Source organism: Diplotaxodon limnothrissa, linkage group LG3 (assembly GCF_057381915.1).
Source record: "Diplotaxodon limnothrissa isolate DT_005_m linkage group LG3, D_limnothrissa_male_GT1.1, whole genome shotgun sequence".
Lineage (NCBI taxonomy): Eukaryota > Metazoa > Chordata > Actinopteri > Cichliformes > Cichlidae > Diplotaxodon > Diplotaxodon limnothrissa.
The window spans coordinates 46,815,368-46,842,305 of record NC_140598.1 but is presented as its reverse complement, the minus strand read 5'-3'; the positions used below and the strand labels follow the sequence as shown (position 1 = coordinate 46,842,305).

Sequence of the window (26,938 nt, the reverse complement as noted above, 5' to 3'; positions counted from 1 at the left end):
CTCCTCAAGAGTTGAGGAATACTCATGTCTCTTGCATACTGCCTTTACTGCCTCGGTTGGAAAATCAGGCTCTTTGTTGCGGCGCAAGAGCTGTGCAGTAAAGCCTTCAATGGCATTTTCCTCATCATTAGAACTCTGATCAGATATATCACAGGCATGCCGATACGGACGTCTCAACAGCCCATCTGCATCTTGGTTGTTCTTCCCAGCGCTATACTCAATGTCAAAATCAAAACTGGAAAGTACGGCCAACCAGCAATGCCCTACTGCGTCCAACTTTGCAGATGTTAAAACATATGTGAGTGGATTATTGTCTGTCATCACTGTAAATTTTGCTCCATAGAGATAGCGGAAAACGTTCTGGGTGACAGCCCACTTCACAGACAGGAAGTCAAGCTTGTGTGCAGGGTACCTTTGCTCGGACTTGGAGAGACCCCTACTGGCACAGGCAGTGACTCTTAACTTGTTCTCCTGTTCTTGATATAAGGCTGCACCGAGAACATGGGCACTTGCATCGGTGTGCACAATATAATGTCTCTTTGGATCTGCAAACCCAAGAACAGGAGCTGTTGTGAGCTTTAGAGACAATGTCTTAAAAGTATCTTCAGCGGTTGGGGTCCATTTTTCGTGAAAAGGTTTTTTGAGATCCGCACTGGTAGAAACCTTGTGGTTTCTGCCCGACAGACTGGATTTTCTCTTCAGTGGGAGGCAACCAGCACTTAAGTGATTAAGGGGTATTGCAAGCTTGGAATAGTCTTTTATAAACCTCCTGTAATATCCAGTGAACCCAAGGAAAGACTTAAGCTACTTGATCTTAGCTGGTCTTGGCCAGGTAGTGAGGGCAGCTGGATCTGTTTTGACCCCTTCTGATGATACAACATAGCCGAGATATTGGACAGATGTCCTGAAGAACTGACATTTCTCTGGCGACAGCTTTAAAGTAAATTCTTTCATCCTATGGAGGACCTTCAGCGATCGTTCCTCATGGTTCTCAAGTGTAGCTGAGAAAGGAGTGACATCATCAAGAAAAACCGAGACCTGACTCAAATTCCTGCTGCCTATACACTTTTCCATAACATAAGAGGAAACAAGAACAGTAGAACACCTCCTTATGCTGTTTTTACAGTTTTTTCTGAATGCTTAAACCCTAACTGTGATTCCTGTAGCACAATCTCTAAAACTATCCAGACTTATAGCAAAACCACTCACTGAGTTTGCAAAACTAAAAGCACAAAAACTGCTTTGCACTCAGTTTGCAATTTTGTAACAGACACTTTGCAAAACTGTAGGCACAATTCACTGCACAACACTCAATTACCAAATTTCCAACACACTCCTTGCAAAAGTATACACATGTATGGCTATCATTAACACCAATTTGCCAACTGTCTGGCACACTTTCATATGTGAAAACTTTTTTAGATAATTAGTTCACTTTGCAATCAGCCTAAGCACTATAATACAGGTAAGCTGTGTTTGCGGAGTACAATGGAGGGAGCAGAAAGAGTGAGAAGTAGAGGAGGCCGAGGAAGAGGACGTGGAGGTGGAGAAGTAGGATGAAGAGGACGACAAGGACAAGGAGGAGCAAGAGGAAGACGAGGAGGGGGGAGAGGAAGATGAGGAGGGGGGAGAGGAAGGGTAGGAAGAGTAAGAAATAGAATTGCTGATCACATCAGAGCTACAATAGTGGACCATGTAATCAACCGTGGAATGACCCTGAGGGTAGCTGGCCAATTGGTCCAGCCTACAGTGGACCCACTGTAGCAAGTACCATAAGGACATCTTGAAATGAGAATCGGTTAGTACAGTCACTTTGCACTAAGATTTGTAGCACTGCCATATGCCAATGAGAAACACACCAATACCATTGATGTAAGAATACTGAAATTGTTACTTTACAGAATTGCTAGATGACCAGATGCTGGGGGCAGAGGAAGCATGTTCACTGCAGACCAAGTAACCCATATAGTCATTATGGCGATTGCAAATAATCCTATACTTGGAAATAAACACTTGTGTTTGTTTTGATGTGTGTGAATAAACACCAGTACTTGAAGTTTGGATCCCTCTATGCTTATGGATCTATGACAGAAGTATGAGCTCAAACTGACATAGCCTACCTTGTGCACAGAGAAAGCAAAAGCCAGATTTGTTTTGTATTCATACCATAAGTGTGCAGTTGGCGCATTGTGTGCTTAGTAGATGATGGCTTGTGTGTACTGTTTGATACGGAAACACCATTTTTACGAAGGTGTGAAGAGTTAATCTAGCTGTGTTTGCTTTTGCAAGAGAACTACAATGTTTTGATTATTGGGTGACAGGTTTTCTTATTTGTGTGCAGAGTTTTGCAAAATTAGCCAATAGTTACAAAAAATGTGCTTAAGCAATCAGAAAAAACTGTAATAGAGAACACTTGGGCATTTATTTTAACACAACACCTAACAGTCTTACCTTCTCTTATCACTAACTCGAATGATTTGCAGAATGTTGACAGTACTTTTGGGACGAAAGCTCAATATGACCCTGCCTCACCCAGTTTCTATACTGGTCCATTTATGTCTGTTGTTACAGTTGCGCAGTTTCATGTTTGAGTACACTTTCAGTTTTGATTGTTTTTCATCTGCATGTGGTGCCCTTTGCTAAATCTTTAGTGCTTCCAAACTTGAGATTCAACACCTTACTTTCTTTTATTTTGACATTGAGGAAAAGTTGCCTACACAGAACTTCTTATTTTGAAATAGCTCAACAGGCACTGCTGGGATTTGAACTCAGGATCTCCTGTTTACAAGACAGGTGCTTTGACCGGCTAAGCTACAGTGCCTCCTTCAGGGAAGGGAAAAACCAAGTAACCTCTGCAGACACAGGTTTGAATCGGTTCGTCACATTTTTCCCCACCAGCTGTTGGACAGTAGCCAGAGGCACACAGCTCAAGGCGCTGTGGCTTAGCTGGCCAAAGCCCCTTCTCGTAAACAGGAGATCCTGGGTTCAAATCCCAGCAGTCCCTTACCTCCCTACCAATGCCATTACATTTCATTAACGAGTGCTGATGGTGGGAAGCATTGGGAGTTATGCTTTCTCTCCTTTGTTTCCAAGAAGAGGACACAATGAAGATTTAGACACGCCCAAGACATCAATATTGGGTGAACAACCCTCAGAAGCTCCACTAGCGGTTTAATGCCTGGGACCCTCCAGCATTTGTTCTAGAACTGAAGAAGCTTCTTGGATCAGGATGTGAAAAGAAGTTTTTAAAGCTCTCAAGAGTACCGTGAGGTGGATAACTGATGACCAATGTTCCCTCTAAGCTGCGCACGTGCACAATTGCGCACTGCTGGCACGGTCTCTGCGCACAGAAAATCTGCGTTGCGCACAAAAAAAATCTAACCTGAATTGAATTTAAAACTTCTGTTTTGCAGTGTTAGTCAGTGAGTGACTAGCTGCTCCCGTATGGGATTAGAACGATGCCACCTTATCCCATAGTCCAGCCAATAATGCGATTCACATTACACATCTAATCGACGTCATTGACAGGCTATGACAGTGTCTTTATGTGCCGACACCGGTGTTTTAGCTAGCAAAGCGGCGTGGCTGATGTGGAGTGAAGCCACGTTAATGACAACGTGTACAACCATTGGAGATGTGAGCAGGACAGACGGAACAATTGACGGAAAAAGTGTAAAAGTGTTGACTTTATACCAGTTTTTAAATTGTGTTGATTGGCCACGTAAAACCAGAGTTATGATAAAAATATCTGCAGTGTTTGTTTTTCTTCCTGAATACTATCGTTATTTACTGCGGGAAGAAACGGTAAAAACGGCGTTTCATAAGAAAAAAGGCTTGAAAGCCTGTGAGCAAAGACAAACTCCACCCCCCTCTCCCTTTCCTATTCGTCCAAAAAAGTACCATTCGACCAATCAAAAAATGATATGGCAACGTGGCATCTAGTTGTTAAGGGAGGGGGAAGTTTTAGGAGTGACGGCGGTGTTTTGAGATGTGAGAGATTTGCGATGTTTAGCCAAAATCTTGTGTAGTTAGTGTGTAGTGTAGTCAATAGTTTTGTTGTGTGTGTCAGAACAATGAGGCGACTGCTGAATGTTACAGGTGTTACAGCAGTGATACAGCTCCTGTTGTCAGGCCTGCAGGGATCAGGCTGTTGTTCTCCTTCATCTCATAGTGGACAGAAATTATTTTTTGGAGCGGCACAAATAATTTGTGTGGCATCAGATTTGATGCAGAACAGCTGATTGTTCTGTAAATAGTTTAAAATGTTTATTTAAAAAAACGCCTTGGCTGCGTTTAAAAAAATAGCTGCAAAAAACTTTGTTTATTTGCATAACTCAGTTACTTTTTTGAAGAAGTAACTATATAATTAATTGCCCAACATTGGTCATTATTTACTGTATTTTGCAGACAGAGAGTTACAGGACTCTCTCCCAGACCACAGACTTATAATACAAGTCAGAGCTTTATAAAATTTTTAAAAAAGAATTAAGTTGTGTTTTCAAAATTGGAGTTCAAGTTATTTTTACTTCCAATAGTGTTAACATACTACACAGGTCAATGACTAGAATTTTTTAAGTTTTCATTGTAAGAGGGTTAAAGCAGTTAATTAAAAGTAGTCTAACATAAATGTAAATGCTATAATTTGATTATTTTAATAAACCATGTAACTTGGATGGATTAGATGCTGGTGTGACCACAGTGCACAAGTCTGATGTCGCTCACAGTGGTCAAAGGGATCGCTCAGGGAGTTTGTGTGTTCGCTCATTCACATGAAAAATTAGAGGTAACATTGCTGAGGACATACACAGACTTTGAAAGATTTCCCGAATGCAATCAACACTGTGAAGAAGATGGTTTCAAATGGTAACAGGAAGGCACTGCTGGGATTTGAACCCAGGATCTCCTGTTTACTAGACAGGCGCTTTGACCAGCTAAGGCACAGTGCCTCCTGCTGTCAGGCCACCCGATATTACCTGGTTTTACCTGGTACTGCAGAAGGAGACAAGTTCAATTTTTGGGCACTATTGTTGGCATTCAGAAAATAGTGCTTGAAAATTAAAGCGGATTCTTAGCTTGCCTCCTGGTTACTCACCAAACCCTTTAAATACTGTCAGAACCATGTAACTTGATTCTTATCTGTGTAATTATTAAAATAAGTAACTCTTTGACCCTCGTGTTTTACCTTCTTACAGGCTGTTTCTTTTTGTTAAGGTCAAAAGATTAAAGCATATTTCTGATAAACTCTTAATTTAAAACCAAACAGAGATGACAAAGCTTTTTATTCTCTCGCTTTACATTTGCAGGATAATAAATAACATCCAGGGTCAAATTTCAGTGAATAAATTTTAATTTTGGAGACTTTGCTAAACATGACAGGCTGTTAGTGAAGAGCAGTAGGACCACCACCACCGTCGAATGATGCACAGAAGACAAACGGTGTGCTCGTCCGTGTGAACTTCAGATGTCATGAGAAGCTGTTTAATGTTCAGGTTGCAGATTTTCATCGCTCCACACAAACACGTTTTTAAAATGTTTGTTTTTACACTTAGAGCCTAGCATGAAGCTTCTCAAGATCCTCGGCGGCAGACGGCCGTATCCTGCTCTCAGCCCGACCAGGACCGCCCTCGCGTCGCTTTTAAACCAGGCCCGGGTGTCCGTTTTACTCGAAGCACTTCACGATTGGCTCGTGTCCCGTCTCCTTGAGGAAGCACAGCAGGTCGTCCGGTCTGAGCCCCATGATGGCAGCGTTGGTCATCGGGTGGAAGTAGACCATCTTGTGGCCTCCTTCCACCAGGTCCCGGTCCAAGACTAACTTCACGCTGTGACCCTGATTGAAGAGCAGTGCAAGAGCCGTCGCACAGCCCTGACCCACCTGAAGGAGAGGGGAGGAGGAGTCTAAAGCTGTGACCTGTGAATCCAACTCAATAATTGGCCCTCCCCGTTTTGATCCTCCCTACCTTCAGCTTTTCCAACATGGCTGCCTCATCTGCGAAGCACAGATTTCCACTCTCAACACCAAGCTTCTTGGCGAGGTCATTAAGGTTCACCTGCAGATGGAACGAGAGGAAGTGAGGTGTTAGTCTTTAGTTTTTAAGTCAGAGGTCATGTGGAGGAGCTGACCTGGCGGTCATGGCGGGCCGACACCAGCCACAGCCCCTTCTTCTTCTTGTCCTTTAGGAACAGGTTCTTGGTGACGGCGCCATTCACGCCCTGCAGGTGAGGCATCATCTCCTCCACCGTGAACACCTGCAGGAGGAGGAAAGTGGGTGAGAGCGGGTTCTTTGTGGAAGCTGGGCATGTAGTACCTCACTGTATTACTAACATCAAAGCCTCCTGCAACTCTTCCTGGTTTCCTACATTAAAACAGCTTCTAAGTTCAGTTCAGTTTATTAAAGTTAACAGTTCTTTTTCCTTATTTGCAGTAGCTGTATCCAGTTCTTCATTTCTTGTTCTGATGATCACTGGACTCATTTTTGGAGTTGTTAGGTTTATCTATTCACAAGGAATATGACCCTGTGAATGATTCCCAAGATAGCTGGGCCAGAGAGTGCAGCAGTTCCCCTAAACAAAAGCCTCTTTTACTTAAACAGATACAGATGTGTTTGCCATAGCATATATCCAGAGATGGGCAGTTACGCGTTAACGCATTACTGTAATCCGATTACTTTTTTCAAGTAACGCGTAAAGTAAGGGATTACTATTGCAAAAACGGTAATTAGATTACCGTTACTTTCCCGTAGGAACTCTGCGTTACTAAAACCGTGATTTTTTGCGAGAAGGTCTTATGACAGTGAAGTAAGCGAGTGTAAAAAAGTAAAAAAAAAGTAACTAAGTAACTAAGCAATTAATTACTTTTGAAAATAAGTAATCAGTAAAGTAACGGGATTACTTTTTTGGGGAAGTAATCAGTAATTAGTTACTGATTACTTTTTTCAAGTAACTTGACCAACACTGTATATATCAGAGAGAGAAGATACAATCTCTCTTATGACCTTAGGATGTGTGTGAGGTATGCCAGAACACTCAGGAAAAGAAGTGTACGTCCTACCATCTCATGGTACACAGAGTCTTAAAGACCTACTAAGGATGAGACATTCTATCAATATGGAAACGATTATATACCTCTAAGCATATATGATTATATGTTTCTAAGTGCAAATGACGATTTTTCGGTTTCAATCCATTTTTCAGTTTCAATCTGCTGGCACTGTTTTGGCGTCCGGGGGCGCGCTGGGGGGGGTTTCCGGCCCGCATGTATTTGCATAAATTATAGAGGCCACTAGTGCTGACCAAGCTGCCATCTTTCTCTCTTCCCGTCTTTCAATGGCTGCTTCAATTTCAGCTTGAACCTCCAAACCGCAAGTAAGTAATCATTTTTTGTCATCTTTTCTTGCTGTCCCACTGGGCTGGACATTAGTTTAGTTTTTTTAGCTACATCTGGTGAAGTTGTGGTAAAATGCTGGTATTAGCCTATTCGTCGTAGCAAGCTAGCCTGAAGCTAATATTTGCTCAATTTAGGGACACCCGTGTCTCTTCAGGAGTTGGAGGCCGGTGTTCTAGGAGCGGATCTCAGGATCTCAACAGGCAGTGTTGGGCAGTAACATAATACATGCACCGGCGTTACGTATTTAAAATACAAAATATGAGAATGTATCCGTTACAATTACTGTTCAATAGGTGATATTGAGAATACAGTTAGTTTGTTGAAATAAATGGATTACATGGCGGTATTTACCAGTTTCATATGTTAGGCTATGGTCTCTCTATTTTTGGTAATTCCACACCGGTGGAAACCCAAACAAAACACGCAATAAGAGCCTCTAAAAATTATTATACAAAAATGATTTAATATGAAGGCAATAGCAGAGTGTTACAGGCATCGCCCTAAACAATGTAGCCTCATGGGCAGTGTAGTCCGTGCTGCAGGGAGAATGGACTGCCATACCCGTTATGTGTCTGTGAGCGAGGGAGGGAGAGAAAGGAAAAGTACAGCTGTCACGGAGCAGAAACGGGAGCTGGAAGCATGTAAATATAATAATAACCACTAAAGCCAAAAAGAGTGCCTGACGAGCCCAGCTGTAAGTAAGCTGTTAAGACTCGACTGTACACCGTGTTCGTGTTTTCCTCCGAAACAATAAGCAGCCTTTCAACGCCTCTCTGTCTCTCGCTAGCAAACTTGACCCAGACAACAAAGTAAAGCTAGTTTTCAGCTACGAGCCTGACACGAACCGGAGGTATTAGCCAGAGGTCCCTTTACTACGGTTCGGAGTCGCTGACCTGTTTTATATACGCGCGGAATAGTTTTATATATGAGATCGCTGCAGCCTTACCTAATGTCCACCTACTGTTACTCATTTATATTAAGATTTTAACATCTAGTTGGTGTTGGTATGGCGAGTAGCCTTCAGTAATAGTAATAAATCACACAGCAATAGCACATTCATGTAGTTGTAAAGTATTCAGAATACATTACTTCTATAATCTTTGGTGAAATACATTTCAAAATTAACCTTCCCAACACTGTCAACAGGTTAGCACCTCATACCACAGTGCAGCAAAGCAGTCTCATGAGCGCTGGGAAGGACAAGCCCAGAGCCCAAAACAGACAGTGCAGGAGATGACAAGGTTAGTAATTGTATGGTGAAAATTATACTTTGTTATCTTGATTGGCAAAAGAAAAGTAAATACAAAATCTGCTTCTCACATTTAGGGCATTTCCAAGATTTTTTTTTTTTCCAAAACTTCAATTTCTTTCATTACAGCTGTCCTGTGCCAGAAGTTCTGTTGACCCACAGTGGGAGGCATCATTTCAGAAACACCAGGAAGATTGAAACTCGTCGCCAGGATCAAGCAGGGCTCGTGATCTTCACCAGCAGCTCCCTCACAAGAAGGATAAACCCAGCATTTCATGAACACTGATGGAGACCTTTGCTTTGTGTAATGTTAGAAGTACTCAGATAATCCTCAGAGGGTCTGGACTTTTACATAATATAATAGAATAGAATTCAACTTTGTCATTGCACATGCACAGGTACAGGGCAACGAAATGCAGTTTGCATCCATCCAGAAGTGCTTTAGCCATGATATAGATATATTACAATATATATTAGCAATAGTATAGATATGTAAGTATATTACAGAAATGGGTCTATTATGGTATGTTACAATGTACACGGTATGAAGTATGTTGTGAATATTCTATAACTATAAGTATGTACAGGCTGTAGTGAGCACAAACTATGTACAGGATATAAATATGAAAAACTACAGAAATCTGAGATATACAGTTATACAGAAATGTGAACTATACAAATTATAAACAGTTGTAGGATTAAAAATCATATGTACAGAATGATTATTTACACAGAACTATACAGTAGTGCAGTTAAGTAATAGCTATAAGCTATAGTAATAGCTTTAAGTCCTGTAGAAAGTTAAATATGTTGTGCTCACTGGTTACTGTGGTATGAATGACTCTGAATTACTTTATGATAAATAACACACTATTGTCAAAAAACAGTGAAAGAATTCCAGATCACAAGTTTTTAGTTCAAATACAAGTAACAACCTTTGACTTTAATCAGGTTTTATTTAATTGTGTCAGAGAAAACATCATGTGCTCTTCATGTAGCTGAGTACATTCAGTGTTTAAAACAGAAGTTGTGCAGGTCTGAGATCAGCAGTTTTCTGAAACACCAAACTGAGGTACTGTTAATGCTGATGTATAGTGACACAGTTACAGGGGTGATTGATCCTTGTGACTTTTTGTCTTTAAATTGATCAATAAAACAGCTGCAGCTTTCACTGACAGCACATGTGGTACTTTAACCTTTGTACTGTTTTCTTCAGTTAATTTTGGAGTTACTACAAAGATTGAAGATATAGGATGATCTGTCTGCTGTCACTGGGTGGTGCTGAGGTCTGAATCTGAGGACAGCTCCTGTAACCACAAACAGAACAGAATCATCACAAATTGAAATATAAAGTTTATCTCTCAAATCTGAAATACAGCTGATCCTACTCGGGATCTGAAGTTGTTCAGTCCTACAGTTCTGCCGACAGCTGTTTATTTTTTTATTTGTTTTAAAGGCTTTAACACATTTTCTAATATCATGTTTACCTTTGAGTTGTTGATGCTTTATAAATGGACATCTGCAAAGATGAGATGATGGAGCAGGTTTCAGTCGAGGTTCAGTCTGCTGCTGCATCCTGGTCACAACATACAGAGGTGTTATCAGCTCAGTATTGAACAAGAAATATTAATGTTTCAAATTATTTGTCCTAAAGGATGCAAGCTGTACAGAGTACTGAACATGTGACTTTGTGAACATAATTCATTAAAAATAATTTGGACAGTTTTTTAACCTGAATATTTGTAACAAACTCAAAAAAAAAAAAAAAAAAAATAATCAGGGGAAAAATGTAACATTTTAACTTAAGCTGACAAGCGGAAGTAGTTGGTTTCAGTACATAAGTATCGGGCTTTGCTATTTAATCTGTAGCTATTGACTAATGAGGGGAATTTAAAAGTTGGCTTTAATGTCCTTCCACATGTGGAAAGCGACAGAAAACAAGCAGAGTGAAGCTGACCCCCCACCCACTTGAAACGTAAAGGCAAACAGGCGGAGCGGTTAGTGCTACGTTTGTGCAGATTTGTGCAGGTAAAATTAGCGTTTGTGCTGCTACGGTTTCCGAGATATTAAACTTTATTTTATAGGTCATTCAAAGGTCACCATCCCCCCAGACTGCTCCAAAACGGGTCAAAATGGTCTACTTTTTTAGTGCTACGTTTGTGCTGATTTGTGCAGGTAAAATTAGCGTTTGTGCTGCTTCTGTTTCCGAGATATTAATGAAAATGAAAAGGTCAAAAGGTCAACCAGCCCCCCCACATTACCCAAATCCAACAAAAGTGGTATCAAACGTTTGTGCTACGTTTGTGCTGCAAAGATTTTCGTTTGTGCTGCTATCATTTTAAAGATATTAATAAAAATTTCTAGAGGTCAACCAGCCCCCCCATATTAATGGAATCAAACAAAATGGATGTCAAACGTTTGTGCTGGTTTGTGCTGCAAAAATGCTTGTTTGTGCTGCTAACATTTTAAAATGTTTAATAAAATAACGTCTTGATGCGTGCTTAATCATCCAGGTAAGTAAATCCCAAAAGGTTGATTCTGTTCATCTGGACATTTTCAGTTGGAGAAACGTTTCGTCACTCATCCAAGTGACTTCTTCAGTCTCAGCTGACTGCAGGTTTCCCCAACCATATAAACAGTACATTTGCATAGTGAAGGAAACTAGCGCCACTGAATGAACAATGTGCTGGGGGGTTAATTCCATGATTGTTAGTATGCAAATTCTTATGACCATTGATCAATGACAACTAATCAAAGCCTATTGATCAATGGCCATGAGTACCATTCACAGAAAGTGGGGAATGGCTACAATCACAGCATTGTAGGATGGCGAAAGATGTACCCTTGGGCCCCCCTTCTCGATTCAGAGATGGTCAGCATCCTGACAGCCCAATGGACGAAGCCGTCTCTCAGTCTGCTGGTTCTGGCCCGGAGGCTCTTCAGTATCCTTCCTGATGGCAGCAAACTGAAGACGCTGTTGAAGGGATGAGTGGAGTCACCTGTAATGGAGAGGACCTTCCAGATGAGGCAGGTGCAGTAGATCTCCTGGGGAGGGAGGCAAGAGAGGTCCCCACAATGCTCTCAGCTGCTCTCACTACCCGTTGTCATTTTTTCCTGCAGAACCCAATGCAGGAGTCATACCACACAGTGATGCAGCTGGTGAGGATACTCTCAACTGTGCCTCTGTAAAAGGTGCTCATAATGGGGGTTGGATCTCTTGTGCTTCTCAGTTTGCAGAGGAAGTAGAGTCGCTGTTGGTCTTCTCCACATTCAGGGACAGGTTGTTGTTGCTGTACCACTCTGGCAGATGGTTAACTTCACCCCTATAGTAGATCTCGTCGTGGGTCAGCAGAGTGAAGAGAAGGGAGCTCAACACACATCCTTGGGGAGCCCCCGTATTCCGTGTTCTTGGGCTGGAGGTGTTGCTGTTGACCCGTACTGTCTGCTGTCTTCCTGTCAAGAAATCTAGCAGCCCGTTATACAGCAAGGTGCTGATCCCCAGCAGATCCAGTTTGTGAATGAGTTGCTGGGGAATGATGGTGTTGAATGCTGAACTGAAGTCTATGAACAGCACTCTGACATATGAGTCTCTAGTGTTCAGATGTGTGAGGGCTGAGTGAGGGGCAGTTGAAATTCCATCATCGGTTGAGCGTTTTGACCGGTATGCGAACTGAAATGGATCCAGGTTGGGGGAAAGCGATAATTTGATTTGATGCATGACTAACCGTTCAAAGCACTTAACTTAATAATGATGGAGGTGAGTTTGACAGGACGGTAGTCCTTAAAGCAGGAGATAGATGACTTCTTGGGTTCAGTAATGATGGTGGAGGGATCTCCACACACTGTCTGGGGATTGTGTCACCACGGTCTGTAGAGTGGGCTTGTAGTCTGTGATGGTTTGTATTCCTTGCCACTGCCTCCAAGTATCTCTGCTGTCGCTGAAGCTTTGCTGTAACTGATGCCACGTGACAGGTTTGCCCTTGCTGTTCTTAGACTCACCTAATTCCGGCTCTGAAGGCTTGCATTTTTCAACTTTAGGAGCATTTAAACCTGACCTGTGAGCCATGGTTTCTGATTGGCCCAGACAGTGATAGTCCTGGTCTCTGTGACATCATCGATGCATTTTGGGATGTAGGCAGTGACAGTTTCTGTATATTCCTGAAAGTCTGTGGTGTTGTCGTGTGTGGCGGCCTGTGGTGGAAAAGCAGTCCCTCTGAGGACCCTTCTGGCCACACCTGTACCTGCTTACGAACTGGTTTGTTGACTTTGAGCAGGGGCCTGTGGGAACCCATGGCGCACCTAGATTTCTGCCTGTACTGACCCTTATGCAAAATAGGTGGAATTAAGACACAGTTCCAAAAGCAAACACGACTGATCAGTGCTGAGAGTGGTCCTGTTGCTGAGGTTGGGATGATCCTGTAATCTCTTAAGAACGACCTCCAACGCTTCTATGACTGGGATGCAAGTGAAGACAGATGTAACATCTCTCTCTCACTGTACATGTACTGTTTATAAAATTAGGGAAAAATAACCTGCACAAACAAAATAATTTGCAGGACAAATGTTTGACATCAATTTTGTTCGATTTGAAGAAGGTAGGGGGGGCAACTTCACTCACGGGTGTTTATAAGGTTGGGGAAACCTGCAGTCAGCTGAGACTGAAGAAGTCACTTGGATGAGTGACGAAACGTTTCTCCAACTGAAAATGTCCAGATGAACAGAATCAACCTTTTGGGATTTACTTACCTGGATGATTAAGCACGCATCAAGACGTTATTTTATTAAACATTTTAAAATGTTAGCAGCACAAACAAGCATTTTTGCAGCACAAACCAGCACAAACGTTTGACATCAATTTTGTTTGATTCCATTAATATGGGGGGGGGGGGGGCTGGTTGACCTCTAGAAATTTTTGTTAATATCTTTAAAATAATAACGGCACAAACAAAAATTTCTGCAGCACAAACCAGCACAAACGTAGCACAAACGTTTGATACCACTTTTGTTGGATTTGGGTAATGTGGGGGGGCTGGTTGACCTTTTGACCTTTACATTTTCATTAATATCTTTAAAACAGAAGCAGCACAAACGAAAATTTTAGCAGCACAAACCAGCACAAACGTGGCACAGTTGATTGACACCCATTTTGTTTGATTTAATTAATGTGGGGGGGCTGGTTGACCTCTGATGACCTCTAGAAATTTTTATTAATATCTTTAAAATGATAGCAGCACAAACGAAAATCTTTGCAGCACAAACCAGCACAAACGTAGCACAAACGTTTGATACCACTTTTGTTGGATTTGGGTAATGTGGGGGGGCTGGTTGACCTTTTGACCTTTACATTTTCATTAATATCTTTAAAACAGAAGCAGCACAAACGCTAATTTTACCTGCACAAATCTGCACAAACGTAGCACTAAAAAAGTAGACCATTTTGGTTTGTTTTGGAGCAGTCTGGGGGGATGGTGACCTTTGAATGACCTATAAAATAAAGTTTAATATCTCGGAAACCGTAGCAGCACAAACGCTAATTTTACCTGCACAAATCTGCACAAACGTAGCACTAACCGCTCCGCCTGTTTGCCTTTACGTTTCAAGTGGGTGGGGGGTCAGCTTCACTCTGCTCAGAAAACATGCTGCTGTTTGCACATATTTAATAATCAGCTCTGCACAGGAGCAGAAGCAGAGTCCAGCCCGTTGCTCTTACAGTATAATACTCATAATAAAAGTACAGTAACCGTGGTTAGTCACCAAGCAGCCCGGTGCGTTTCTCTTGATTTCTTTAGTCAGGGTAAATTCATTCACCTGCACGGGTTAGCTAAACGAACTTTACAAAACATGTTTCCCCGACAGCCGAGTGCTCATTTTAGCTAGCTAGGTCCTTAGGTAGCTAGCCAAGGACCTAAATTACGGATTAGCTTACAAACACATTTAACTTACCAAAAATAATGCGGTGGGGCCTCAGGTCCTCCTGTCCGGTAGTCCAATTTACTGAAGAACACCTCAGGCTGTCACTTTGAAATAGTCGGTAATGTAAACGCTGGACCTCTCAGCATCTGCCATTCCCGAACAGACACGTGCGAGTTTGTCCGTGACCGCAGCCGCGTCGTCAGTGTTTTCTCCAGTCATTGGTCAGCATTATAATATATGCAAATACATGCGGGTCGGAATCCCCGCCCCCCAGCGCGCCCCCGTACGCCAAAACAGTGCCAGCAGAGTGAAACTGAAAAATGGTTTGAAACCGAAAAGTGGATTGAAACCGAAAAATGGTTTGAAACCGAAAAATGGATTGAAACCGAAAAAAAAAATTGTAAGCGAAAACAAAAAAATTACAGTTTCAATTAATTGTTTTTCACTATCAATTTTTTTTTCGGTTTCAATACAAGATTTTTCAGTACATTTATTTCAGTTACAATATTTTTTTTCGGTTTCAATCCATTTTTCGGTTTCGTTTCAAGGTGGCATCGTTCTGATTCCACAGACCTCAAGCCTCACTGACAGCAGATAAAGAGTTGCACCAGCAGGGGGCAGCATGATCCTAAGCTGTTCTTAGCTCTGAAGGCTGGAGGTTCAGAGATAACTCCAAATATTTATTCCTCATAAACTTGCACAAAATGGGAAAACCTACAGAACTTCTTTTTTCTTTTCATTAAGGTGTGTTAGGTCTGCACTCGCAGGCCCCGCTGGTTCAGAGACTTATTACCGTGAACGAAGCAAGATAGTTAAAGGTCAGCCTATTTTTAATTGCAAGCTGCAAGCTCTGCACCCAACCTCAGATGACTCCAGCTCTGGCCTCTGCTTACAGTCTTTTTATTGAAATGCATACATTTACACAGTTTTAACTTTTAACAGTCATTAAAACTAGAAAAGTGCTGTGTAAGGCTACGTCCACATCGTTTTCTCTCCGTTTTGGCCTCCCGTCCACATTGGGATGGCGTTTTCCCCAAGGAAAAAAACAGCATTTTGAAAATGCTCTCGAAAACGAATAAATTTGAAGACGGTGCATTTGCGTCACAGTGTGGACAGTGAAAACGGAGACTTTCGAAAACAATGACACATTTTAGTCATGTGATGCAGTCATGTGACCAATTTAACAAAGATAGCGGAGGGCATTATACAGCAGTTGTTTTGTCTGCTCTCAATTTTCACATCCCTATTAAAGATTAATATCAGTTTGTACATGCTCCAGATAGCTTTTCTTCAAACCTTTTACTTTTGTGTTACTCGCAGCAGCAACTCCACCTTGTTAGTCCATTTAAAAAATGTGTTGCTTTTCCTCAACATTTTGCCGCAATGTTTCAATGAGCCGGTGTTGTGCCAAAAAGTGATTGTCTGCCAAAAACTGATTTCCGGTATTTGCCAAAAACTGATTGCTCGTATTTAAACTGCTATAAGTAACTTGTTGGGCTATAATATGTGAAACATATGTCAAATGCATCCCTCATGGATGACATAAAGTCATCTTGAGCCACAAACAACATTCGTGTAACAAGGTAGAAGCCGCAATCAGTTTTTGGCAGTGACTTTATACAGTTAAAAAAATCTCATTAACATTAAAAATGTCTTTTGTAAGAGTAAGTTGGCCAAGAGGACAGCAGACATGGCAGCAAATATTACAATATTTCTGTAAAAATATTTTAAGTGGGGATAAAGGACCGGATTGGTTATAATGTAAGTACAATAGCAGAGAGTTGTAAAGATACTTGAAAAACAGATATTGTTTTAATTCTCTATATAACCCCTTTGTAAACCCTGTTCACCGAAGTCTTTTTACGAACATACGTAAAGATATTACACATAAAAAATACACAGAAACATTGGAAATCAGTTTTTGGCAGACAATCACTTTTTGGCACAACACCGGAAAGTAAATAAACAGCAGACAGAAATTAGACAGGCCGAATCTACTGGAACGTAAGCGTTTTAGGCCGTTTCAATGTGGACGCACAACTCTGTGAAAACGACTGAAAACGATAGTGTAAACGCGGAGCGTTTTCAGACAAAAACGCCGTTTTCAAATCTATCCAGGCTAGTTTGGACATAGCTTAAATCTCACTCTGTGGTATCTCTTGTGAAACTGATGAGTTATTTGAAGACATCCTGAGCTTCTGTCTCTTAAAAGGTTTCCAGAGTGTGAAAAGGGAAAACACCCACTGCTAAGTGGCTGTGATCTGTGTATAGTAGTTACCCATTAAAAAATAATTGTAATAAATAAATACAAATAAACAGGTGTAAATGCGGCTGAAGCAACATTGTGCTTTTACTTTTTTTTTGCATTTTCTTCCTCTTCTTCTGTAAAGTATAAAGTACAAACTGTGAAACTTTGGCACTGATGTGGCATTGAAGTTTAGCATGTCACACTTACACCTTTGTCACATGTTTAAAGTTTATTTGATTTCAAAACCATGACCCATGAGCCTCAGCAACTCAGCCAAGCTGACATCACCATAAACACAGCAGCACTTTTAAAGTAACAGAGATATAATCTGAGAGAGGGGGAAAGACTTCCTCTTGCCTCATGTCCACTTCTGGTTAACGACACTATTTCTGTTTAGCTTGAGCTTGCTCACGTCATGTGGGTGAATTTATCAGCAAACCACAATTTCATGTTAAAAAAAATCTGTATTAGTGTAATGAAATACTTTATTTTAAATATTTTCTTAATTGTTTATAAAGTTGAGCGTCTCAGATGATTTGGAGCCGATCAAAGCTGTTTTAGGATGAGACGTGGGATACACCCTGGAGAGATGAAAATTGAAATAAATATAAAAGAGTATAAACACGTCATGCTGTGGTCAGATCTTGTTAAAGAGTGTTAGTTCTGTGTAAAAGGAAGGAAGCAGAGAGAAGAAGTAAAAAAAACCCTCATTGCTTCCTTCTCAGCTCTTTGGTATCTGCTGTGCTGCTGCTTCACTCTCTCTCTTTACAGAAAGTTGTAGAAGTTTTCAGACGTGTCACTGCTGGATGTGAGGATGGGAGCCACTTTGCTCTGTGAGCTGGGCCTATTCTGTGAGTACATCACTGACTCCTATTGTTTGATTCATACTGATCCATAAACATGTTTTAGTAAGAAGAACAGAGCATCAGTCGTTTGTACCATTTCAGGTCATGTGATCAGACGACTCTCGTGTTTGTTACCAACATGGTTGTTTGTAGACTGGATTAGATTTTAGTGCACTGACTCAGATCAGAGTGGAGCTGCTTTAGTTTATCTAAGAAAGGTTTGTTTCTCCATCAGCGAATTGAATTGAATATTAATTTTACATCTTAATACAAAATGTCACAAATCATAGTAGACACCAGTAAAACTCCAAGTGTTTTATTTATGATTCAATAAAAGGACTAGAAGTTACAATCCCTGATTATGCATTCATTCAAATGGAGAAAGTCTTGAGGGATGGCAGCCTGGAAACTTTACCAGAGAGACACATCATTGTATGCCTCAACTTAACAGGGTGTTTCAGTCTTTTATCAAAAGCTATTTTGCCATTTTTTAGATTCTTTTTACCTTCCTTGGTTAGGTTTAGGGATTAGAGATCTGAGCTAGATTATAAAATAAAATTTTGTGACATCAGTAGTGGACCTTGGATTCATCGGGTGTTTCGGCCATTATCACTAGACACCCTCATCCAAGGAGGGCCTGCCAGGGTTAATCAGGCCCTGGGGTGTGTTACTGGTTTATGTTATATTGTTGTTTCTCTTCTATTTTCTTCTGTTTATTTTTCTACATTTTATTTTCTTCCATCAATTCACTGTAAAACAAGAAGCAATACTTACCTCTTTAATATTTATGGAGCCTCACTTCTTCAAAGGGATAGAAAAGGTGATAGAGAGAAGTAAGACTAAAGAGAAAAGATAGGAGAGAGGAGAGACAGAAGGGAGGCACCTGATCTGGCATCCCACACCTCCCCGCCGGATAGGGCTGTACACTCTTACCTCCCCACTGCCTCTCAGAAAATGAAAAAAGAAAAAGAACAGAGGGGAGAAGAGTGGCATTTTTTTTCTTTTTCTTTTCTTTTGTCGTTCTTTGGTTAGGTTTCACTACCATAAGGTTAACTTCACAGCTGGGTTGGTTGGTGTTGGGTTTTCTACCCTTTTGATGCTCTCTCTGCTCTCCGCCATGGGTTGATCAGTTCTGGGCATGTGTCTACGATATTTGAGTTTCTACAGAGCTTGGAAAGAAGACAACTTGAAGTTTTGTGGAGATGTTTCACCTCTCAACCGAGAAGTTTTTACAGTTCTAAAACCAAAACATGGGGAATGCAGCTATTTAAACTCTAGTCATGGCATCCCTTACAGTCTGCCACCTACAATGCATTTTTGAGATCCCTTCCGAGGAGCCTGAATCCCTACTCCCATCTAGCATCAGGTGTTGTCAGTAGGCCACATAATAGGGTGAAGCAAGGCCTCAAAATAATTTTGAAACCTCTCAGGTCTTTGGTAGCCTTGAGGGCTGAAAATAGACCAGTTCTCCCATCTCTGTCTGCGTGTTATTGTGACTTCCTACCCTCATTATCAAGTACATTTCTTGACACAGAAACATACACACCAGACTTGTCAGCCTCTCACTCTCACTCACACACACACACAGAACACACACACACCACAGTAATATATAGATAGATATATAGATAGATAGAATGTTATAGCTGAAATAAAACTAATAGGTATGAAGAAAATATAAACAAATAAACATGAACCAGGGGAGCTTGGAGAAAATTTATAGCTGTGTTTGACAGAAAATTATTCAGATCGTATTTCTCATTGCAAAGACTTGTCAGATAGGACAAGATTTTTTAAAAAAGAAAGAAAAGTAAAAACCTCCAGTGACAATGACCCACACTGTTATTCACACCTTGGCTCATGTGATGAGGCACAGGATCAATATTGAGTTAACGGTCTTCTTAAGGGATTCCACCACTAGGGTTTAAATACCTGGGATTCTCCACCATTTGGTTTTAGAACTGAAGAAGCTTCTTGGAAAAGATATGAAACACCTTCAGGAATCCTAAAGAAGTCCAGTCACTTTCTCACCGAGCTCCTTAGACACTCAAGTATGACATAAACACACTAACATGATCTGTATGATTGACAAACTACACACACATATTGAGTGTCTTTTATTTGATAATGTCTGACATTTTTTTCTTTATTGTAGTGCTCTGTACGCTACTCTGCACTGGACATGTTCAAGGTGACTGAACAGTTTTACTTTTCTTGTTTCTTTCTTTTTTATTTATTCAGTAAAGATTCATCTTAACTGCTTTATCAGTCTTAAGCACTTCACATTGTTGTTTTTATTTCATTGTTCATCACTAATTTATAATTTTATGAATATAAACACAGTTTGTGTTTTGAATAGTAAAATATATATATGAACAATATATGAACAGTGTATGAACGTACTGTCACAGATGCATAAAAGTGTATCAGATTGTAAACTTTGTGGTTGTGTTGGATTCTAGATGCTGTGCTAACTATTGAACCCAGCTCGTCCAGTTTTTTCATTGGAGAGTTTGTTACCTTCAAATGTGACATGAATGAAGGAGAAGACACTGACTGGTATTACGAAATCAAGAAGGACGGTCGAGAATTTGTGCCCTACAACACAGACAAAGACTTTAGATTTGAAATTAAATCTACAGGTTACAGTGGTGAATATCAGTGCTTTGGTAGCAGGGTGAGCTCACATCATATAAAGAACAGTAGTACTGTCTCTATAACTGTATTAGGTAAGTCTTCAGTGACCGACAGCACAAATGTATGATCCCTGTTCAAATACTCAACTGAATTATAAAATAGAGAACATTTAATTAAATTTGTCACTGAAATTTGAACTTTAACCAAGATCACTGTACCTGTTACTTCGTTCACAGTAAAGTCAGTGCTACAATACTGACAGACTCTGTAATCTATCATTAGCAGGTGTGTGAGTTTTAACAACAGCAATTATGGATGAAATTCAATTTAATTACATTTCTAAAGGAAAAGAAGAAACATCAAAAGCTTCATGAAGTTTGAAGTGAAGATGTTTCTATTATCTAAACCAAAACATGAGGAAGAGACATTTAAAGCATCATTATGTTTCCTTCAACAGAGAATAGACAAACATTTATGCTGTGGCTATTTAGAGATCAACTAATAAAAATATAAACTTTATTGTTTTTTCAGTGTTCATATGTTGTTATAACGAATCACAGATATTTATTTATTTTTCTTCCTCTATCATAACAGCAGATAAACCCAGGGCCACACTGACAGCAGGAACAACAATCATACCAGTAGGGGGCAGTGTGACACTGACCTGCTCTGTGCAGAGCTCTGATGGATGGAAATATGAGTGGTTCAGACAAACCCAAACAACCTCTGAAGTTCAAATTAGAGATCAACAAAACAGAGATATCAGAGTATCTGAAGGAGGAATCTACCGCTGCAGAGGAACAAGAGGAAACCCAGTTTACTACACTGATAGAAGTGATGATGCCACCATTGAGATAACCTGTGAGTTCAGTCATTTAGTTTGAAATATACATTCATTGTGTGTGTGTGTATCTATCTATCTATCTATCTATCTATCTATCTATCTATCTATCTATCTATCTATCTATCTATCTATCTATCTATCTATCTATATATATATATATATTTAACAAGAAGCAATGATCAAGAAAAAACATCAAAAATAATGCTACTCTGTGACTGTGATTATTGTTACCATCCTCAGCACCCCCAGTCACCTGCAGACAGCTACAACAGGAGGCTAGCATATTAAGATAATAAAACACCCTAAAGAGTGGCCAGTTTATTAAGGACTCACAGACAAATCAGTTTCATTTTGGGATGGGGATAAAGTGGCAGGAGTGAAACTGAGCAGTACAACATTTTTGAGTGGCAGTTAGTACAGTATTGCATGGAATAAGGGTTTTTATTTTTATGAAAATACTAATAAAAATGAGATGACCAGTGCAGAGTGTAGTATGTACCTGTGAAATTGTAGGACAGTTTCTGTCTCCTGTTGAGTGTGTTGTGTGTGTTTATGTGTTGTGGTTGAGGTGTCGAATGGCTTGGTGGTAAAAACTGTTTTTAAGTCTTGTAGTCTGAGCAGACAGACTCCTGTAACACCTGTCAGATGGTAACAAGGAACAGCTTTGTGAGGATTGACCATCTCACATCTTCTGTTTTGAGTGTTAGAGTTACAGCCTCACTGTCTTCCTGAGGGAAGAGGATCTGCTTTTTGTTGTCTGCATCAAAACGAGCGTAGAAGTTGTTAAGCTCGTCTGCGAGAGATGCGGTGGGCTGAACACTGCCTGTGTTTTCGTTCTTGTTGTCAGTGATGCAGCGCAGTCCATTCCACAGTCGCCTGGCGTCAAATCTAGTGTGATATTCGATTATTACTGTACACAGAAGCTGAGCTCATTTACAGTGGCTTGCAAAAGTATTCGGCTGAACTTTTCCACATTTTGTCACATTACAGCTACAAACAGGAATCAATTTTATTGGAATTCCACGTGAAAGATCAATACAAAGTGGTGTACACGTGAGAAGTGGAACAAAAATCATACATGATTCTAAACATTTTTTACAAATAAATAACTGAAAAGTGGGGTGTGCGTAATTATTCAGCCCCCTGAGTCAATACTTTGTAGAACCACCTTTTGCTGCAATTCCAGCTGCCAGTCTTTTAGGGTCTGTCTCTACCAGCTTTGCACATCTAGAGACTGAAATTCCTGCCCATTCTTCTTTGCAAAACAGCTCCAGCTCAGTCAGATTAGATGGACAGCGTTTGTGAACAGCTGTTTTCAGATCTTGCCACAGATTCTCGATTGGATTTAGATCTGGACTTTGACTGGGCCATTCTAACACATGGATATGTTTTGTTTTAAGCCATTCCATTGTTGCCCTGGCTTTATGTTTAGGGTCGTTGTCCTGCTGGAAGGTGAACCTCCGCCCCAGTCTCAAGTCTTTTGCAGACTCCAAGAGGTTTTCTTCCAGGATTGCCCTGTATTTGGCTCCATCCATCTTCCCATCAACTCTGACCAGCTTCCCTGTCCCTGCTGAAGAGAAGCACCCCCAGAGCATGATGCTGCCACCACCATATTTGACAGTGGGGATGGTGTGTTCAAAGTGATGTGCAGTCTTAGTTTTCTGCCACACATAGCGTTTTGCATTTTGGCCAAAAAGTTCCATTTAGGTCTCATCTGACCAGAGCACCTTCTTCCACATGTTTGCTGTGTCCCCCACATGGCTTGTGGCAAACTGCAAATGGGACTTCTTATGGTTTCTGTTAACAATGGCTTTCTTCTTGCCACTCTTCCATAAAGGCCAACTTTGTGCAGTGCACGACTAATAGTTGTCCTATGGACAGATTCCCCCACCTGAGCTGTAGATCTCTGCAGCTCGTCCAGAGTCACCATGAGTGTTGCCAACTCCTCAGTAAGGAAAATCGCTAAGTCACTAGCAGTCACTAATTGACGTCATCACCTAATTTGCATAATTGGTCATGATAATGTAATTGTAACCTACGCTGTTGGACAGAGAAATAACATCGTGGAAGAGAGATAAAGTCAGTAAAAAACGTCTTAGATGCATTTATAATTAATGTCTTTTGGCAATTATTGTTTTTTTAATGTCACAATTCCAACCCTGCTCCTTTATCCGGGCTTGGACCAGCAAAAGTGACCCAAAATAGGAACTCTGGTGGAGTTACTTTGTGTGTGTTTATAAGTAGTTTTAAACCTTGTGGCCCATAAAACAACATAACAGTAAAAGAACTGACTGCGTTACAGTCAGTGCGGGAGCAGCGGCTTCGCTCATGCGCGATTCATTTGCAGTTTGGACGCACAGGTGTGAACGTCTCCTGCCCTGATAGCAGCTGGGGGAGGACTTCCTCCGCCTGTGTTCGCTTTGGCACGGGTGAGGTACCCATGGCAGCACCCGCTGCTTATTGAGAGTAAGAGCGATACGCGTTTTCACATCAAAAAGTCATCATAAATAAGGCTCCAATAACACCAGAAAAAGTTGCCAGATTTGTCGCTAGTCGCTTTTTAGAAAAAAAGTCGCTAAGGGGTCTGAAAACTCGCTAAATATAGCGACAAAGTCGCTAAGTTGGCAACACTGGTCACCATGGGCCTCTTGGCTGCATTTCTGATCAGCGCTCTCCTTGTTCGGCCTGTGAGTTTAGGTGGACGGCCTTGTCTCGGTAGGTTTACAGTTGTGCCATACTCCTTTCGTTTCTGAGTGATTGCTTGAACAGTGCTCCGTGGGATGTTCAAGGCTTTGGAAATATTTTTGTAGCCTAAGCCTGCTTTAAATTTCTCAATAACTTTATCCCTGACCTGTCTGGTGTCTAAATCCAAACGAGAATCTGTGGAAACCATAAGAAGTCTCGTTTGCAGTTTGCCACAAGCCACACAGCAAACATGTGGAAGAAGGTGCTCTGGTCAGATGAGACCAAAATTGAACTTTTTGGCCAAAATGCAAAACGCTATGTGTGGCGGAAAACTAACACTGCACATCACTCTGAACACACCATCCCCACTGTCAGATATGGTGGTGGCAGCATCATGCTCTGGGGGTGCTTCTCTTCAGCAGGGACAGGGCAGCTGGTCAGAGTTGATGGGAAGATGGATGGAGCCAAATACAGGGCAATCTTGGAAGAAAACCTCTTGGAGTCTGCAAAAGACTTGAGACTGGGGCAGAGGTTCACCTTCCAGCAGGACAACAACCCTAAACATAAAGCCAGGGCAATAATGGAATGGCTTAAAACAAAACATCCATGTGTTAGAACGGCCCAGTCAAAGTCCAGATCTAAATCCAATCGAGAATCTGTGGCAAGATCTGAAAAATGCTGTTCACAAACGCTGTCCATCTAATCTGACTGAGCGGGAGCTGTTTTGCAAAGAAGAATGGGCAAGGATTTCAGTCTCTAGATGTGCAAAGCTGGTAGAGACAGACCCTAAAAGACTGGCAGCTGGAATTGCAGCAAAAGGTGGTTCTACAAAGTATTGACTCAGGGGGCTGAATAATTACGCACACCCCACTTTTCAGTTATTTATTTGTAAAACTTTGTATTGGTCTTTCACGCTGAATTCCAATAAAACTGATTCCTGTTTGTGGCTGTAATGTGACAAAATGTGGAAAAGTTCAAGGGGGGCGAATACTTTTGCAAGCCACTGTATGTCCCATTTCCCATCCCAAAATAAACTATAAAGAAGCCATATGAAGTATCAGACCTGAAATACAAGCTAAATATACAAAAGTGACACTGGGCAGTTAAAATAATAACGCAAAAATACAAATACTAAAAACAGAGAACACAACACAAACATAAATCACTTGACAAACCTAAAAGGAACCATGACTGTTATTTACAGCAAATGGTGCCAGTGTTTAAAAGGTTGTCAAGTGTGCCAAATTTAGTGAAGAGGTTATATAATATTGTTATATATTTAAATTAGAGTTTACTTTTAAGACTTAACTCTGACTTTGTGCAATTCGGTTATGTTTAATAAAGTTAACAGTTCATTTTCCTTATTTGCAATAGCTGTGCCGAGTTCTCCATATCCGGTTCTGATGATCACTGGACTCATTCCTGGAATCATTTTTATTTTCCTCCTGTTCCTGTACAAAAAGGTCTACAGAAAGAAATGTGAGACTTTTTTTTCTTCTGATATTACATATTTTACTCTTTAAAATATTTAAATATGGAGATGCAACATTCCAAAACTGAAAACTGTTCACAATATTGTATAAAACATAATAAACTATGTGAACGTTAGTGTCTTATTTTGAATTTTTAATAAAGGTTCTGCCGATGAGCAGAGGGTGAGTCAGGATGAAAATCAACAACAAGTCTACTCCTCTCTCCTTCATGGTTAGTTTTTTATCTTGTTTAAAATATCCTGACGCTTTTCTCTGCTGCAGCTTTAACACTGTTGAATTAAAAAAAGCTAAGACAATAACAACATTTAAACATGTACAGCATTTCTAAGTAATAATAAAATTTCCAATTTCAATGTATGTTTCTGCTTACACTGACATGAAAGCTTATCTTAACTTAATATAAATGTTATTGACAAGAATACTTGTGTTTACATTATGTGGTGAATCATTTTCTCTGACTTGTAGGTGATCGTTCTGTCTATGAAACAATCAGAGGCTCTGGAAATACTCAAAATGGTACAGTATCAACTTGAATATATAGTTTGTGGAAGCCGTGATTAGAACGTAACAGTGATTATTATTAATATCAATACTAATATTATTATTTTAATCTAATGGTTTTTTTTAATTTAATTATTATTGTAATCACAAGAATGTGATCACACCTATAATAATAATGAACTGCAGAGCTGTTTCAGACTGAGAGTATATTTGAACATATTTTACAGAAGTTCAGTGTTGTTCATGAATCCACTGGAAGAAAGCATTCATCTAATGTGCTCATTTAAAGCAGAATGTATCTGGAATTGTGAATTTATTAATTTATCTGTGCTTTACCGCCCTTGCTCTATATGAAGCTGGGTGACTTGTGTGCTGTAGGTCCAGTGGCTCCTTCTTGTGGAAAGTCAGCGATTCTTTCTATCGAAAGTGGGTGAGCTATGAGAAGTGACAGTAGTTTGAGCATCTCCTTTCCTATAACTCAGTGGTTCCCAAACTTTTTTTTCTAGACCCCCTTTTGTTTTACAAGAAAATCTTTGTTGTCCAGGTGAAGCCAAAGACAAGATATGCTTCATCATATTTTCTATGGCTTGGAAGGAAGTTGGGTGTGATGTGGGTGCAGTGGGTCCGATTCTTTCTACCCAAACTGGGTGAGCTATGAGAAGTGACAATAGTTTGAGTGTCTCCTTTCCTCATAACTGAAGTCTAATTGTCATTCTCAACCATCAGACCTTTGCCACGTCCTATTCCCCCATATTTCCCACCATTCATGGACCATCAAGTTACAATCTATGGGCACAAATATAAAATAAGGTTTTCTGGTAAAGTATTTAGGTATAACATTATAGCTAAATATCTGAAATATGTTTTATAAATGTTTCGCTGATGTTTTGTTTTTATATTATATATGTTTTAACTTCTCTTTGATGTAAAAAAAATAATTTAAATATCAGTAGGAATGTTTTGATGACGCAAACATTATTAAATCACGTTCTAAGGGAGGCAAATTTCTAAAAGGTTCATTAATGAGATTTTCATGCAATTACTGTTCCAGTGTTTTCATTTTAAATGTTTGTGATTTTCTCCCTAACATTGTACAATAAGTTGGTTAGTGTCATCATAATTTTTTTTATTAAAACTTT

The 26,938-nt window shown here is 40.4% G+C and overlaps 1 protein-coding gene and 2 non-coding genes across 3 annotated transcripts; 1 reads left to right on the top strand and 2 right to left on the bottom strand.

Moving 5' to 3' along the window:
• Positions 1-2,747: 2,747 nt before the first annotated feature.
• On the bottom strand, positions 2,748-2,821 carry trnat-ugu (transfer RNA threonine (anticodon UGU)). The gene has a single exon. It is a non-coding gene; the product is annotated as a tRNA-Thr (tRNA).
• Positions 2,822-4,872: 2,051 nt separating this feature from the next.
• On the bottom strand, positions 4,873-4,946 carry trnat-agu (transfer RNA threonine (anticodon AGU)). The gene has a single exon. It is a non-coding gene; the product is annotated as a tRNA-Thr (tRNA).
• Positions 4,947-17,041: 12,095 nt separating this feature from the next.
• On the top strand, positions 17,042-25,831 carry LOC146636172 (uncharacterized). The gene is made up of 8 exons (XM_085350290.1): positions 17,042-17,106; positions 19,599-19,690; positions 19,795-19,830; positions 20,102-20,368; positions 20,871-21,137; positions 25,180-25,284; positions 25,441-25,509; positions 25,764-25,831. Exons 1-8 carry the CDS (start codon positions 17,042-17,044, stop codon positions 25,829-25,831), a joined length of 969 nt encoding a protein of 322 aa, XP_085206416.1.
• Positions 25,832-26,938: the final 1,107 nt, after the last annotated feature.

Coding starts and splice junctions, on each gene's coding strand:
- LOC146636172 (XM_085350290.1), top strand. CDS start 17,042: ATGACCCATGAGCCTCAGCAACTCAGCCAAGCTGACATCACCATAAAC. Junction 19,691..19,794: donor CGAGCTCCTTAGACACTCAA/GTATGACATAAA, acceptor TCTTTATTGTAG/TGCTCTGTACGCTACTCTGC. Junction 25,285..25,440: donor AAAGGTCTACAGAAAGAAAT/GTGAGACTTTTT, acceptor TTTTTAATAAAG/GTTCTGCCGATGAGCAGAGG.